The sequence below is a fragment of the Equus asinus genome, chromosome 1 (assembly GCF_041296235.1).
Source record: "Equus asinus isolate D_3611 breed Donkey chromosome 1, EquAss-T2T_v2, whole genome shotgun sequence".
NCBI lineage: Eukaryota > Metazoa > Chordata > Mammalia > Perissodactyla > Equidae > Equus > Equus asinus.
Genome location: NC_091790.1, coordinates 23,557,738 through 23,575,168, shown reverse-complemented (window position 1 = coordinate 23,575,168; position 17,431 = coordinate 23,557,738). Strand labels below are relative to the sequence as shown.

Sequence of the window (17,431 nt, the reverse complement as noted above, 5' to 3'; positions counted from 1 at the left end):
CGCAGGTCGGGGCTGAGGCTGCATCCGGGATTTGGCCTCCCTGCTCACACTTAGTGGCTCGGACGTGGAGGTGAGCCTTGTGCATCTGCTCGAGCACATTCGTGTGTCACTTACACAGGGCAGGGGGCATGCCTTCCCTAGTAAAGGATGACCCTGTATAACTCTGGGCAGGTCATCCCTGACAACGGGAAATATTTCTGGATCACCTTGCATACTTTGCAGTAGGTCAACCCAATTTATTGCAAATATTTCTCATCCCAGGCCATCCCTATCATCTATCTGAGTGAGGCAGTGTTCCCAGTCAGAGTCAGTGGAAGCTGGATGAATCTGAACTCTGAACAGGCCAGGGACAGACAAGGCAGAACACAAAACTGACTTTGTTTTATTAAAATCACAAGTTCATTTGTGCACGTGAAATTATGGATGCTCAGATAGTGTGAAGAAGTTAGTTTCCAAAACATTCGATGAGTGGGATGAGAGTCAAGGGGAAGAATCAGGAAGGGTGTTTCCAAGACCGTAGGGCAGTCTGAGGAGGTCTGGTGGCTGGAAGGGGAAAGCTCTCTTGGTCTGAATCGTGCGATGCTATTGACCATGGCACGCATCTTTTAAATAAGTATTTGGGGTCAATTAGCCCCCAAGTCCTCATGGATGACTTCCCACCAGAGTCAGGCAGAGCTTCAAGTGTATCTCTAGAAATCAAAACTATTATTACTAATAACAATAACGTATTTAATGAAAACTTAAACCAAAACATGAATTCCATACTCGAGTTAAAATATTTGCACACGTGAGCTGTGAGCGTGTTTTAATCTCATGGGACACAGATGGAGAAAAGCTGTTTCAGTTTATTTACTTGTGATTTTATCATTATTTTTAAAGAGATCCTGACTCATTGGCCATATTACAAACACTAAAACTAAGTGGGAACCTTGACTACAGAAAGTTATAAACTTAATGGAGAGTGAACTGTGTTGTTGATGTCTTTGTTCTTCAGTCTTTTCTGGAATAACTCTAGATATTGCTAACTACATTGAAAAACTAATTTTAACCTTTCTTAGAGCCAGCCACAATTCTACCCCAGTTCTTCTCTTTCTTTGATGAACCTGATATTCTCACTTTAGAAGCGAATCTTCTAATTTACTGAATTCCTTTTAATTAAGTAATGTCTTCGAATTTTAATTAATTCTGATATCAAATTCACTCTTGGAATTACCAATTAATTTATTTAAACCGAATAATGTTTCTCTGATTTTTCACACATGCATGAGAAATTACAGGTTGTATTTGAAGGGGAAATTTCTCAGGGAGGCAAAAATATGGCTCCCCCTGTCTACACTGAAAAACACAATTGTATTTAAAATGAAAATTTCAACTTGCCACTCATACAAGAATACTCTTGGCCTTGAACCCACCTCTTAAAGGTAAAAAGGTACACACACACATGCAAAAGTATGAAGTTTATCTTTAATTCACAAGAATTTCATCTTTCTCTACCTCTGTGTCCCTTTCAATTCACCTCATATTTTTGAGGAAAGAAACATCCCAGAAGCATGAAGAGAAACCTGCCAGCCCCGTGTCAGGCCTGCCAGCATGAACGGTCAGTTTCTCACAGCTATGGGCCAATCAAACCAGATTAATCTGAGCCTGGAAAGCTCACTCTTGTAGGTGTGTGGAAGTCAATGACACGGGCCAGTGGCTGGAAATGCAAGTGTGAGCATCAGTTACAGATCTCATGGTTACAACCCCAAGATTAAATGAACATTATTACAGAGCAAGGTGGGTTTGGCTAAATAGATTCTCTCTTGGTTATGAGATGACAGTGGCCCTGGGATCAGTGGTGTTTTGAGAGACAGCTTTGTTTGTGGGACAAAACATGGACAGTGACGAGGGGCAGATGAATGTTCTGGCTCCTTCCTCCCACCACAAAATCATGTTTTCACTTTGAGGAAGGCATTGTGTTTCTCTGGGCATCAATATTGCCACCTGCAGAGTGAGGAAAGGTTTCTTGAGGTCCCCGTGCCATAGGCTGCTAAGGATTAAATGAGGTCAGAGAGCAGGAAATTGTGTTTCCACATCATCTCATGACATTTTCTTGCATCCTCCATAAACTGTTGTGAAGGTCCTTTCAAGGGAAGAGTTCACAAATTTGAATAACAACGAAACTGTGGGAATGTTTAGATGTGCTCAGAAATGATCTCTTCGAAGGACAACTGACTTGAGCATTGATCTTTATTAGTATAGTTTTGTTAAAAAACCCAATTCCCATTCTTTTATCATCTTCTCTTGTACAAGATATTGTGTAGCTTTGCACAATGATGGGGGAAAATGTTTGATGAATGATGCACAGACTTTAAAGTAAGTGACGCGTTTCTAGAACCAAAGGAAAACTCCAGTTCAGAACATGATGTTCAAACTATAAAGGCCGAGATGTCTTTAGAATGGACGCCATTGTGATGAGATTTGGCCCTATATTAGCACAATTTAACATTATATTAATTTGATATGTTAATATCAAATTTTTAGGCATATTAAATCCTGGTTAGTTAAAAATTAGCTTTAGATGAGCAAGTTGACAATGTGGATATAATTTTTTCCAAAAGGCGCACAAGTTCTGGTTTTCTTTTCCCAGTTAAATGACAGCTAAGAAAATTGATTTCAACTTACTCTATTTCATCAGACATGTTCTCTAGCTTTTAACTTTGTTGTTGTTGCTATTTTCGTTGCGTCTTGCCATTTGGTATTTCTTGACGTGAACTCCTAAAGGAGTTGCCCTTCAAAGAACATAATTTGATTCTAGGCAGTAGCCACTTTCTGTGAGTTTCGCATGTTAACAATCATGGATTTGGTAACTTTAGAATATTATGAGTGTGGAGTCATTCTGATGCCATTGGAACAATCCTCAATTAGAGTTTTCACTCTGTTTCCGTTATAAACCTCATTGTTTTCTTGGTTTGACATTATGCCAGGCATATTGGTCTAAATCTTGGCAAGTTTGTTAAATAGTTATACCAGATGTTATTAAGAGTAGTTTTTCCTCTTCAACATTCTGAGTGAATTTGCTCTTTATGAAATGGCAAAGTACCAGGTCTGGAACCAGGTAGCTGGACCCATGGGAGCCCGCACCCTAATCATCTAATCTAATCTAATCTGACTTTCACTCTAATTAGGAGATTTTAGGGATCCAAAATGCTGATCCTCTTAGCAAATACATAAAAATAGTGGCTGTGTCTCCTCTCTTCTTCCCTCTCCTGTTTTTCTGGATTTAACACTTAGACAGCATTTCTTTGGATTTTCACTGAAGTGCTTTTCTAGGCTCAAACAACCCATCAAAATCCTTTTGGATAAATGAACACACACTTGGAATGTTTCCTTGACACATCATCTCTGTCAAGAAGATGGGAAAAGCTTTATAAGTACATTGGAGATCAGCAATGTCTCTGACTTATCCTGCTTAGAATTTAACTGATTTTGGGGGCTAGGAAGCCTAAGACTTGGAGAAGATAGAAATTGAGAATTTTAGTCTTCCTTATATTGGTGTTATAATATTGGTGTTATATTGGGAGCAGCCCAAACCCAAGAGCAAGGCTCTGAGGGAGGCAGCAAACTTCAGAGAGGAGGGGTGACCCACCCTTTCCACCCAAGGCTCTGTGTTCCCCAGGAATTGAAGAAGAGATATCAGCTCAGCCAGAATCGGGGGCTTGGTTCCAGGCTCCCCACATTCGAGTGCTCATGAGCCAGGGTGTGTTTAAGGATATGCAGAACCCAAGTCTGGAATATGAACTCGCCTTCAGGCAAGGATTTCTGTGTCTCTGAATGAACTGTGGAATTAAGGATGCCACATGTCCAGGGAAAGACTCTCGCTGCCCCTTTAATGGGCTCTCCTTCCTGCAGGTGTGCCTCCCAGACTGGAGGCTGTGCACTGAGACCGTGCCTGCAGGTGGCCCCTGGGAAAGTGATGATGGCAAGTTTGACTTCTTTTATGACTCTTTCTCTTTCTCTGACACTGACTGGTGTTAGCCCAGGACGACCATGCTCTGCTGCTCCCAGTCAACACTGTTGGGGATTACTTCCTGAGCTTTGACATTTTCTTCTGAAAAAACCTGAATTTTTCGTTGCGTCTCTTTGTAATATTTAATGTCTCTCTAACGTACGTGTGATGCTTGGAGTACCTCTGAAAAATAAAGCATACCTTTACGACGTCTGTGGTTCACAAAGACCCGAGAAGCGTTCTGTGGAAACTGCCGTTTGGGAGAGCCGTGTGGACTTCTCCACAGAGCGCTGTATCTCGTCCTCCTCATCCTCTCTGCTCCCTCTGAGGTTACAACGTGCTCCCATTGGTTACAACGTGGAACCCGCATTGCCACAATTACAAAACCTTCCCTTGCCAACGTCCCTTTCATGGCACTGTGTTCAGTGTTGCTCCATCCCCAACTTGGGTTTGCTTTGGCGATGCTCCAGCCTCTCCCAGGATCATTTCCTCTCCTCTCCCCAGTGGATCCTGTGTCTGTCTTCCCTCACCCCCAACACGCTTCTCCTGCTACCTACGATCGACTTCTAAAACACTCTTGAAGTCACTCACGTCCTTTTTATTCCCTTTGCAAAAAGCTTCCCATTTCCCTTCCTCTTGTAACTAAAGTTTTTCTCTTTTCTCTGTAATTAAAGGTGTGAATTTCAAGATAAGCTTTTCCAAAAATGACTCTTTTCTCAGCATTGCGTATTTGTTTCCTTAGTAATGTATATAGCCACAGAATTGGTTTTTACTTGTCTTTCTGCAACTGTTCATTTAAAAATTGGGCTTTGGGGAGCTAGTTTAGGAAATTAATGACCCTTAATCATTGCTGCTAGATAGCAGTGTCTAAAAGAATTGCCTGCGATGACAGAAATGCTCTATCGTCTGTCCTGGCCAATACAGTGGGCTCCAGACACAGGTGTCCACTGAGAACTTAAAAGGCAGCTAGTGCCACGGAGTAACTGAATTTTACATTCTATTTCATTTTAATTCATTTCCACATAAGTGGCTGCACATGGCTAATGGTTTCTGCGCTGGGCTGTGCAGATCTCGAGGACGATGCGCTCCATGTTCCAAGGTTTTGGTTGAGTTGCAGACAGGGCAGGTCACGTGCTCCCTGACCCCAGCCTTCAAGTTCTACCCGTGAAATTCCTTTTTGTTTGTATGAAACATGCAGATTAGAGCAGAGAGCTGGTTCTTCCCGCGTTCACGCCGGGGAGAGGGCGTTGCAGACGCCCAGCTGAGAGGCGTCAGGTGATGGACGACAGAAGCCTCTAGCAGCTAGTGAGTGTGGGGCCTGCAGAGCCGTTTCCACCTATCTCTGAGAATGTGCTTATGCGTTTCAATACTGACGATAATTTTGAGTAGTGATGTGACAGCATCAGAGTATCAGATGTTCCATTTCAAAGCCCCGTGAAGAGAATTCTCTCTGAAGGGTCCCGTGCCTCGGCTATCTCATAACATAAACAAAGACTGTTAAAAAATGTGGAGAATCTGTCTTAATGTGTACACCAAGGTGAGAAGGGCAATGTGCCATTTTCCACTTCGGAGGGTGCCAGACAGGAGCCAGCCCTGAATCTGCATCAAGCAAGAAGATGGAAATCTGCGAAAGAGCTGGCGAAGCACAACCGAAGGGGCACTTTGCGACCAATCCCTCCAGCCCCTCTTCCGTGCGTCTTTCCAAGGCTGCTGTTCTAACATTGGTCCTGTGTGGGGTGGACATCAGAGCCCTTGGAGAAGGTGTCCTGGAGAAAGAAGACCCAGCCCTGGCAACTTTGGGTCAAGTGCTCTGCCATGCTTGATGGAGTAAAGAGTAGGGACCCGGGTCCACAGTCCTTGATTTGGTTCTAGTTGCTTCACAAATTAGCTGGGTGACTTCCTCTGGGATCCACCATTTCTTCCTTGGTCTAATGAAGACCTGGGCTTGGTGTCCCCTGGGAACCTCAACCTCTTCATTGGTGCCCCTGTGAGCTTCTCCCACCCAACCTCCAGGCCCTGACAGCATTCCGTCTAAAAGGGGCAGCCTCTGCATTTGTCCCCAGGGTGTGTGAGCAAAAAATATTTGGCTCTTATGATTACAGGGAAAAGGATTCAGACTTCCTTTGATGGGTTTCTTTCACTTTAGGGGTGGGGGCTGTGGGGGGGTGTGGTAGAGATGAATATGGGGGAGATCAGTCTTCTCTATGTCCCTCTTTTCCTCCTGGGAACCCTCTCAGCTTGTCCCAGCTGTTGAGCATACAGATCCCTCAGTGGTGGGGTGAAGAGGCTTCTCATCAACTCCAGAGACAAGAGGGTGATCACATAGTCATTCCATTGTCTGGTTCATTCACACGGCAAATCCTTGCTCAGAACCTGCTTCTGCCTGGACTGGTCGGGAAAGCCTTGCACCAAGGAGACCACTCTCCATCGGGATTCTCATGACCTCATTGGCACCTAAACATCCTTACCTTTAAAATCTTCATGGGGAACACATTTTGTTCCCAAAAGGGCAAGATCATGAAAACAGGAAGAAATGTGAGGATGAGATTTGAATAAGGGATGGAGGTGACATTTCGGATGCCATGAGGGTCTCGCTGGAGTCTGGATGTAGACACGGAACTGGACTCTGTCTGGTCTCTTCTTGGAGATCAGAGGCCCTGACTCTTGTGTGATGTTGCCATTCGCCAACACTTTTAAGGAATAAACATGGATATGAGCATTTGTGACACTTCTCGGCTACTCCCCGTTCTTCCCCAGGGAGCATGTTTCCTTCATCTGCCTCAATGGCAGACGAGGCGATCTTACGGGGACCTCGTGGGCATGTTGCTTCCAGCAGGCCTTGTCTTTCTCATTCTTACTTTTAATCCTTTCCTTATGCCTTCAGTGCAAATGACTTCACCGTGCAGCACACGGTCTCCACTGAGGTTTGCCTGAGACACAAGCTCCCTGATATCTTGGCTTTTGGATGCGATTCCGTCACTCTGAAGGTTACGCTAATATTCTCTAACATGTGTTTTAGTGTAATTTGCTCTAAATGCTTTTAAATGAGCAGGAGACTTAGAAAGGGAACTCTGGCTCAGTGCCTTTGGAAATGTCGCTTCGTCAACAAATGCATCTAATGCCCCAAGGGAAGGAAAGACAAGAAGGAAAATGGCAGCACGCTGTCGTCGTTTAGCTGTCCCAGAAAATCTGAGGCGCTTAGGGAATTTATGAATTGTATGTCGTAATAAAAACAGAGCCATGTTCTAAATACAAAGGATGGGCCATTGGGGTGTGGGGCACCACCACTGGCCACATAGATCCACCAGCTTTTCTCCCGTCTCTCTCCCTGTCGTCCGGTCAAGTGTCAGCAATGCCCACTGTTCTTACCTCTTAGAGCAGTAGTGCATGAAGGTCAGGGGTCCCAAGTGCTCACATAGCCTGTTCATTATCCATGGAGTTCCTGGGCTCCACCCCACGTCTATGAATCAGAGTCTCTGGGTGGAGACAGAGATCTGCTTGGTGAACCAGCAGCCCAGCTGACAATGGCGCGCGCCAAAGTTGCACCGCTGTGGTGCCCATGTGCAGAGCAGGCAGTTTAGACAATGGAGTCTGACACGTGCTGAATACTTACTTTCGAGGTTGATTTTCCCTTTTATTTTGAGATACTTCTCATTTAACCTATTTCGTGCTCTCCAGGTAGAATGTTTATTTTGGGCATTACTAAAGGGCAGAGTTTGTCTACTATCTTTTGTGTGTTTCAGCCTAGTAGTGAATCAAATACATGTGAAATAAGACAGTGCCGCAAACAGCGCAGCGATGAGAGACAGCTAAACCTTCAGGTTAGAAGGCAGGTGTGCTGGTTCCGGGACAGTTACAGCAGAGAATGCCAAGTGTGTCCTGCCTCCTTGAATTTTAGTGTCTGTCTGTGGCCTCGCCTCTCCGTTATTGGTATTCCTCCATCAGTTTGCTCAAACACCTTCTCTTTCTATTGCCACACGCCCTCGTAATTCTGCAGAGAGTCCCGCATGGTTACATTAATATAACTCTTCAGACAGTAAACATTTATTGGGCACTGACTGTAGACAGACACTGTGCTGGGATGCGGAGACCACGTAGATGAACACACGTCATCGCTACCCCATAAGAGTTATGGTCCAGTGGGCTCTAAAGCGACTGGCCGAGTGTCTGCTATAAGGTTCTTCTATATCCCAAACTTGTATTGTTTCACAAGGCTGTAGCCTGAGAGAATCACGTAAATTGTTAAATATTCATTTGACTTGTTCCTTGAGTCTCATTGGGATCCTGGATAAGAAATTGGCACTTAATTGTAGCTAAACTAATAAAGATGGTGCCAGCCCAAGACACAGTAAACACTCTATAAACACTTGTTAGTGATCAGAAGCACGGTGAGACCCTCAGATAGAGTGGGTGTGACTTATAAGAGGAGACCCCATTGCAAGGCACTATTTTATGGGGTGTTTGTAGAATGCACCTTGTGGAGACGAGTTACCTCTGATCCATAAGAATAATGACCCAATGTTGACTAAGGTGATCTTTTGTTGCCAAAGATAATTCTTGCATTAGGGTCACACCATCCGTGTGATGTTTTGTTAAGAAGAATTTTAGAACAACCAAGTTCTTACTGAATCTCAAATAAACATAACGCTGGAACAATCAATCACCCAAGACATTTCTTGACTTATCTCCAAGATGTATGAACAAGAAGCAAAAATGTCTGTATTCATCATTGAAATTAATATTGATGTGGAGGATGGGAAGGAAAATAAACAGAAAAGACATGTTTTGAGAAAGGAGAAGGATTTGCAGGGCAGGAGGCACAGCACAAAGCATGGCCACCCCTGGCTGTGGGGCCGGGAACCTAAACCTCCCACACAGAATGTGACGTTGACGATGGAACTAAGAGAGTTCTGGGAAAAGTTGGGTCAGGGGATCAAAGGCCAGACAGGAGTCCATGAAAATACTTACAAAATGTCTTATGTCCACCCAAATGCAATAGTGGAAGCAGCACAGAAAATAAAGAGAAAATTGCTGATGGCCTGTGTGTCTCCTGCTTTCATCTCGGTGGGTCTGAACTGTGGTTTCCCTGTCCTTCCTGCCCGCAAGAAGCATCTGGAGCCTCATCTGAGCATCTCAGCGAGGCTGTTGGGACTGTGTTTCTCTTGGTTGCATCTCAGACCTGAGAGCTCTGTCTTGGTTCCCAACACAAAGTGGACATTTCTCTTGGTGCTTGGTGCTCAGTGATGTTGCTCCGGCCCGTGGGTCACCCTGTCCCACATCTGTCGCCCCAGCTGTCGGGTCCTCCTGCTGCCTCTTCTTGACCTGAGGATCATGTCTTTTGGTCCTAGATGAGTTGGTGCTCATGTGTGATCCTGGGTGACATGACGTCTGGTAAAATGCCTGGCACAGAGTGGTCGCTCAATACTTACTTAGTGAGTCCCGTTCAAGCTGGATCTGACTTTTGACCGAACTGAAAATGATGAGAGTTTGTCCTCAATTAGAACAAATGAAAAGGAGGCAAAGCCAGTTAAAATACTGATGCTGGGTGTTTTTAAAACGTGCACAAATTGGCTTATATTACTTCCAGCAAATGAATGAATGAATGAATCAATGAATGAGTGAGTAAATGAATAAAGTGGTAATCTCTCTGGGAGAAAGTTGCAGCAAGTTGTACTTCTCTTTCATGTTTAAGCTGTGGTGTCCACGCTCTAAAACACAATTTCCACACTTGCGTCCTGGAGATAGGTTCTCTGTTTGACTAAAAAAGCAGAGAACTCGTTGCTGAAATCTGAGAAAGCTCAAGCTTTAAAATGAAGAAATTACTCTTTAGAACAGGCTGCCGTTTGTAGCCATTCTCTCCCCATCCCTCAGCCACTCTCAAAATTATTTACTTCTCGAACCCCACCAGATCTGCCCGCATCGCCGATGCCCTCACTGCTCTGTTCCACCTCTCCCCTCAGTGTGGATCCAGCACACACTCTTGGAGCCAGAGTCACTTTCAAGTTCTTACGTTCTTGCTCTTGCAAATCTTATAGCTGCAGAATTATGTATTTCAGAGGTCTTTTTCTTAATATTACCCATACCATATATTATTTCATTTCATAACAGTAAAAAAGAGTCTTAATTCAAGATGATGATGGGAAAATCCATCTATGTTAACATTCAAAGAGTATTTTAACCTGTTCTTAAACGTTTGGACTTTGTTCCAACTTTCTCTCTGGCTGAAACCCATGCATTTACTAAGTAAAACATGGATCATGTTTCTGATCCACGTGCCTTTGACTTAGGGACTTTCCAGAGCAGGAGCCACTTGGTGCCCAAACAGCTGTGTGTGTGTGTGCCTCTCTCTTTGCACCTGTGCAAACAGCACCGCTCTGTGAAAATAAAAGAAACGGGAGTCCTTGTAACGCTGAGATTGTGTGTGTGTGTGTGTTTTTTTAAGAGTTTCGCTCAAGGTCCAATTGATTTCTTTCTAAATTTGGCAAAGTGCCTTTTATAAACTTAACTGGTTTGGAGACGCTCTTCTTTTAAGAAACCGTGAATTCTTTGGGACTATTTTATTTTCCTTAATGGGCTTTGCTTGTTAAAGAATAAAGCTCAGTTGAAAGCCCGTTTTCCTCTCTGCACTTTCTCCGTTGGAATCTAATTGCTTTTAAAAGTGGGGAGGGGGAGAGACATGTAGAAACTGTGTGTTCTCTTATTTCTGACAAAGAATAGTTCCATTGTTAGTTCTACACTATTAAATTATCAAGAATTATGGTTAAATTCCAAATGCCAGAGTGCTAGGCTTTTTTATTTAATTATTATTAAAAGATGTAGAGGCTGTCTCTTTCCATTTAGAAAAAATGGTAATTACAATGCCTTATCCTAAGTCATCTGCATTTCCTCACTTAGGAGTTCAGGAAATGCAAATAGGCCACCTCTCAAACATGAAAATCAGCAGGATTTAGGTTATTCCACCTTTTCATCTAAAACAGAAGATGGGGTGGGCTCCTGTGTGAGACCTGGGCCCTGTGACTGGTCCTGAGCCAGTTATATGCTCCGATTTGTTCCTTGTTCTTGCTCTCCCTCCCTCTCCCTCCCTCTCTCTCCCTCTCTCCTCTCCTCCCATTCTCTCTCTCTCTCAGTCTCCTTCTCTGTCTCCCTCTCTCTGTCTCCCTTTCTCTCTCCCTCTCTCTCTCCCTCCCTCTCTCTCCTTCTCTCTCTCTTCCTCTCTCTCTCCCTCTCTCTTTCTCCTTCTCTCTCTGTCCCTCTCTCTCCACCTCTCTCTCCTCCCTCTCTCTCTCCTTCTTTCTCCCTCCCTCTTTCTCTCCCTCTCTCTCTCTGTCTTTCTCTCTCTCTAGCGTATGGGCAATGCTGCACTGTTCGGGGCCAGCTGTGTGTTATGAGAACAAGTCCATCAAAACTCTCAAGTGATTTGAGGGGAGGAGTGAGGCAATGGATTTCACTGATGGATGGACTTCCCAAGGTACACCATGCTGAGGGGCCTCATCTCCTGACAGCTGCATGCCCCCAGGGGTGCACCCCTCAGCTTGGCTTGAAAGTTAAAATGCAGCATTTCGGGTGACGTGAAAAAAACAGCCTTGAAACTCCTTACTGACATAATTCAATCGAATGCATTTATGTGCTCGCGCTATCCATTTTCAAGTAAAAGAGCAGATTTTTGCAACCCCTCCTGAAAAGACAATGATCTGTTTTCACTTGCCTCTGGGCTAAAATAAGCACGGATCATTTGAGAAGTGACTTTACTCTCAGGAGAAATTAGAGCATGCTGTTTGAATTTGAACTAATTTGAAAAGCTAGTGTCTCCTGTGTCCTGGAGGCCCCCCAGGATGCAGCCGTCACCTCCTGGTGCTCGCCACCTGTCTCCTCTTGGCTGAAGCCTTCATCCAGAAATCTGGGAAATGACCCCTGTGGACAGTTTTTCCAGGTTCCAAAGAATGCACTAAGAGGTTGTTACCCACACCTTCCTGGCTGCCGTGCTCTCGGCCCTTCCCGCCCAGGACCCCTGGATCGATGGCTGTGAGGACCCCCTGGCCTCCTTGTGAGGGACGTGGTCCCTGGGCAGTCCCTCCTGTCAGGGGTCTTTCTTCCCTCCACAGCTTCATCTCAGCGTCAGCTTTGGCTGATCTTTAAACACTGCCAGTGAGGATCCTCAGAGTTGCAAAGGGAACATTCTGGTATCTTCTCAAGGGACGATGCATCCTCAGTTTAAATTCCTTTTCTTCTCTTGCTGATGAGGGAACGAGTTGATGAAGCTCTTTTGCTTTTGCTAAACTTTTGCTAAACCCCATTCTTACTTTTTTGTCGGCTCAGACTGGAATAGAGGATGGGACATTTTGAGCAGAGCTCTCTCTATAAATATTACTGGTGTAAACAACGCCAAATAAACCTGTTCAAATATACATGGTACCCACAGGATCCAAACACGACTGTTGAGTATTTAATGACTACCGCAGGTCTGAGTTTTCTATTTTTTTCCTTTCTTTCTTTCCTTTAATGAATGGCTAATGCTCCATAAATCAGAGAAAACACCTTTGTGGGTAGGGGATGGTCCAGCCACCAAAGGCCGTGACGATTCCCCTTGTCCTGTGGGACCAAGCCTTCCCTCCTTCTGAGATTGGCCTTCATGTCCCCTGTTCCATCTGGCACAACAGAGGACTAGACAGAACTGAGACTGGACCGTGTGGATGGGAGTGGAAAGCCGTGCAGTGGGCAGGGAGGGCTGTGAGTCATCAAGGAGGGCAGGTGTGGGAGCAGACTGGCCGGATCTGAGATCTCACTGAGAGATGCCCTTAGCTCTGCAGCTGTGTGTCCAGGAGGTTAGAGGGAGCCAAGACGAGGATAGGAAACCGGGAGCGGTCCACGGGGACTGGACTGCCCAGGAGGCCCCTGGGGCAATCTTAATGGGCTCCTTTGGGTAGTTTCCACGCTTGCACCATGCTGCAGTCCTGGGGAGGGCAGGCCTGACTTCAGTGTCCCCTCCGTGCTGCGGTGTCACCTGCCAAGCATGGAGTGCTATTCTGCATGACATACGAATAAGCAACTTCCTCCGGAGCATGGGCGTTTATTCAGAAAATGGTTATCTAGTTCAAACGGGTAAACACGAACTGCTCGAAGGGCATAGATTTAATTAGGAGAGACAACCTCTCAATTCTGGGCAGACAGCAGACTCCCGCCACTTGTACCTTCCAAAATGATGGCAAAACATGCACATGAATTTGCTAATTAAAAGAACAACGTCACCATTCAGTCTGTGAAAGGTAAAACAGAATACACACTCATCCCGTTGCAGACTGAAACGGTCCCACACACCATTTAGGACACTCTTCAGAGATTCAGCCGCCAAACACTGACTTAGAGAATTGTCGGTCACCGAGGTTTTTGAAACAGACGATGGCTTAGAATTTTCAGAGATTTCCGCGATGTTTCTGGCAGCGGCTCCATTCCTCGACGTGAGATGGCCTTAGATGCCTTCTGTTTTTTGCCGCTCTGCACAGCCTTTCTTTAAATTTGGCTTCTCTTTTTTTATTCCCTCAAGTTTTTGAGAGTCGACCAAGATAAAGACAAAGATTGCAGCCTAGACTGCGGGGGATCTCCTCAGAAACCCGTTTGCGCTTCTGATGGAAGAACCTTCCTGTCTCGCTGTGAATTTCAACGCGCCAAATGCAAAGACCCTCAGTTAGAAATTGCGTATCGAGGAAATTGCAAAGGTGAGTGGCTCCATTTGATCATGCGTTCGAAGATGGGTGGGTCAATCCTTAAAATGCAAGTACGTGTATTTTATTTCCTTCTTTGCTAAATTTTTACTGGTAAGAACTCAAGGGTTTTATGTTTGTGAGTTTTTTTTCAGAGCGCGTAAGGAAGAAGAGTCATTTCTGTGAAACTCAAGAGCAGAGTCATTTTAAAAACTTGTTTATTGCTGTCTTTTCTTAGAGTGTTTTATGCCATCACGACACAAATTTATACAAGAGTTTCGCAGAATGTTTACAAAGCTTCTAAAATTCTTCTTACTGGAGTGTATTATTGCTTCTTTCCACTCTTTCTCCTCTTAGCAAAGAGGATGTGTCAACAGCACCTGTGCCGGATTCAGTGATTTTTTTCTGTGTTGATTTTACACTTGTAATTTTCAGTTTTCCTGAATTTAGAGTTAACTAGTGTGCTTAGAGCAAAACTTTGGAATGCTTCCCGCGTTAATGAAGGGTTTGACTCAGCAAAATACACTGATGTTTCAAACACAAATAAAGTCGTGTTCAGAAAGAGATTTACCTTCTTTTTCTTATTATCTAGGCAAAAAAGACCACACAGACTAAAAATGCCTTTGCAACGATGTTCTGTGTTGTCTAGCTGTTTGCTCCGACAATCCTCTTAAACGTAGCAGGACTCTGACGACCACAGGGGTTTTTTGTCTCAGCCCCGTGGTGGCTGGGCTTTGGATAATTTGCTTTCTTCCTTTCATGATGCAATATGTCCTAGATGACCAGATCTGAGTCCCTTCTCCACGTGACAGACAGAATTTCACCTTGTACCGTAGACCTGGGTGTTGCTCCTGCTGACATCTCAGGAAAGCTCTATGTCCTCAGCTCTAGGGCTCTGGCAGCGGATCGGCATGGTACTCCCTCTGAGGCCTCTGTCTGTGCTCATGACAACAAGTGCCTTCTGCATGCATGTGTTTGCTACAGCATCCACAGGCACGGGGTCTGGGAGCCTGACCTCCTCTTACTGTGTTCCTGTGCTGTTGCCAGTAACCATGGTTACACGTCACTGAGGATTTTTTCTACCATCTTGGTTTGTTCAAAGTCAGAGTATTTTAGGACTCTTAGCATTTAAAGCTCAAAGGAAGGCGAGGGCATGAGCCAAAGTGGGTGGTGGGCTCTCCAGCCAGAGAACCTGGGACAGTTACTCTCTTTGAGGGTACAGCGGTGGAGGCACCGGAAAGCTGAGCCCCATTCTTATCTGTGGTCAGATGCTGCTTCTCAAATGTCAATGGCACTGAGGGTGTCATTCCTCCTCTTACGTTGAGAGAGTCACGAGGATCCTAGAGCAGAAGCCCAGCAGAGGAAAAGGTGAGGGCGTAGCAGGAGGGAATGGGAGAGAAGAATGTCCAGCAGATTATTGAGAGCTGGAACGTTCAATTTTGGAGTTTGTACTTACCTGATAAGAAATGGAAAGCCATAGATAGTTGAGGCAGAAAAAGGGTGGATGTAAGTTGATTTGTGCCCAGAATGGGTGTCCTGCTTCACCACGCCACCTACCTCCTTCATATCTCCTTGGTGCCTTTGACCAGGTGCGCCCAGGCCCCCAGGTGACCAGTGCCGTCTCAAGTCAGCCTTGGTGTACTCAAGCCCCAGCCCACTCCAGAAGGGATGCCCTAAGTGAAGGAATCAGCTATTGGCAAATGGAAAAGTAATTTTAATTCAATTTCAATGTGCTATTGAGTTTACAAGGAAAAAAAATGCAACAAAGTATTTGATTCGTACTTTAAATAAAGATACTGAAGTGAGTGTATCATACCTGAATCCCAAAACTGAGGCTTAAAGATGCTCAAGTGAGCTTCCCAGGCCAGGTGGGGCTGAGTGACTCAACATGTGGTCCCAGGACCGGCTGTATCAGCATCAGCTTAGAGGGACCAGTTCTTGGGACCCACCCTAGACCTCAAAATCAGTCTCAGAGAATGGGGCTTAGAACATGCATTTCACCAGCTCTCCAGGTCCCCCTGACCTGAGGGAGCTCTCATCCAATGGAAGAGCTGGTCTGTGACGGGAGCGATGCCCACTGATCATCCTCGAGCAGACATGAGTACTTGGGAACTAAATCTATAGAAAGAGTTTTCTTCTTCCTCTGGCCCAAACAGAAAATAATGGTATCTTGGAAGACGCATTAAAAGTAAGAAACTACAGTTTTTCTTGGACAAAACCAATGTGCTTCACAAATTAAATTTTACTTTAGTAGGGAAAATAGTCTAAAAAATGTTAAAAAACAGAAACGAACTATCTTTCTGTGGAAAATTTCCATAGAAGTAAAGATGAAGATAATTCAAGTTAGCTGCATTTGGAATTAATTCATTGAATTAAACACACTTATATGAACTATCTACAATGAAAAACATATTGAAACTTTGCATTTAGAAGCAGCAAGCTGGATTATCTGGCTAATTAAAGAATATTTGCTCTGGCTTTCTTTGGGTTGATGGGGGAAGACAGAACATACCTTTAAAACAGACTTTAGTAAGCAAAAAATTATTTTTTCTCCCTAAATATCCATTGCCATCCATAGAAAATGGCAGAAAATAATTTATCAAATCTCATCTACCCGAAGCTCCATACTTCTACATCATTATTTAGTCCTTGTAGCTGTTTTCTCAGTGGTCTTTTAGGTTTTAGTAAACAGTATGCTATTTGTAATTTCCTTGGAGAAAACTTGAATGAAAAATCTCAGATTCATTTAATGGGAATACAAACACACATACACACACAATCTTAGTTTGTTCCAGTGGACAATTGATATTCCTTGAGTTAGCTTCATTTTAGGTGATTCTAAAATTATATGATTGATTAGCATCCACCTGATCTTTTTCAGTAGATTCTCCTATGTTACTTGGTATTAATAGATTTAGTAAATTAACACTTTCCTCTTGTTGGATGACTCTTTGAAGAGGCACCTGAAGGAGAATGAATGGCTTCTGTTCTCCATCAGATGAGCTCTCAGGCCTTCCCTCTGCATGGGCTTCAACCCCAGCGCACAAGCACTCAGGGACCTGTCGGAGCCTTTATTTCATGAGAGCATCATATAGCCTGGGAACCAGCTTCCTCGCTGCTCTAAAAAGGCCCGTGGGAGAATTTCCAGAGGGCTTGAGATGCTGGCACCATGTAGCTCTCCTCAGGCGGTCCTTTCATGTGGATCCTGGGTCCTACAGAGGCGGGACAGGTTGCACTGCACAAGGCCAGTGGGCAGAGGGGGTCTCCCTGGCTCATCCGATGCCCGGCGGCACCCCCATCACAGAGGCCACAAGCTGCAGAACTTTCCGGACCTAATATACTGCGGATTCAACAAAGACGGGGTCAGCCCAGGTATTTGGAGATCAAATACTCACTTAAGAAGCAATTTTCAAACCCAAGGATGTGTGCCCACCAGGAACCGTGTGCCCTGCTCCACAGTTTGCTTGTCAACCACAGACAACTCTACTCTCCGAGTTCTCGCACCGTTTACCAGGAAGGACAGGATGTCTGGACAGTTGTCTGGGGATGGACACGACTTGCAGTGTGCTTTGGCACGGAAACGGTGCGGTCCCGGGTTGTGGAGAAGTGGCATCAAAGAGGAGCATCCGTGGGAGGGATCCTCTTCCCCTCCATTCTGTGTCTGGCGAGTGTCCGGAAGACATCAATTTGAGACAGGATGTGGCTTTCTGCCTTGACTGTAGTTACACCTCAGTTCTCTGTGCTG

General features: G+C 44.8%; 1 protein-coding gene across 4 annotated transcripts in view; it reads left to right on the top strand.

The window, feature by feature from the left end:
• SMOC2 (SPARC related modular calcium binding 2) overlaps positions 1-17,431 on the top strand; it is a 170,274-nt gene that overhangs the window by 31,052 nt on the left and 121,791 nt on the right. For all 4 annotated transcript variants that reach the window (XM_014843198.3, XM_044761224.2, XM_014843199.3 and 1 more), the window contains exon 2: positions 13,530-13,701. In XM_014843198.3, the coding sequence (XP_014698684.3) occupies positions 13,530-13,701 (172 nt within the window). The remainder of the gene's footprint in view (positions 1-13,529; positions 13,702-17,431) is intronic.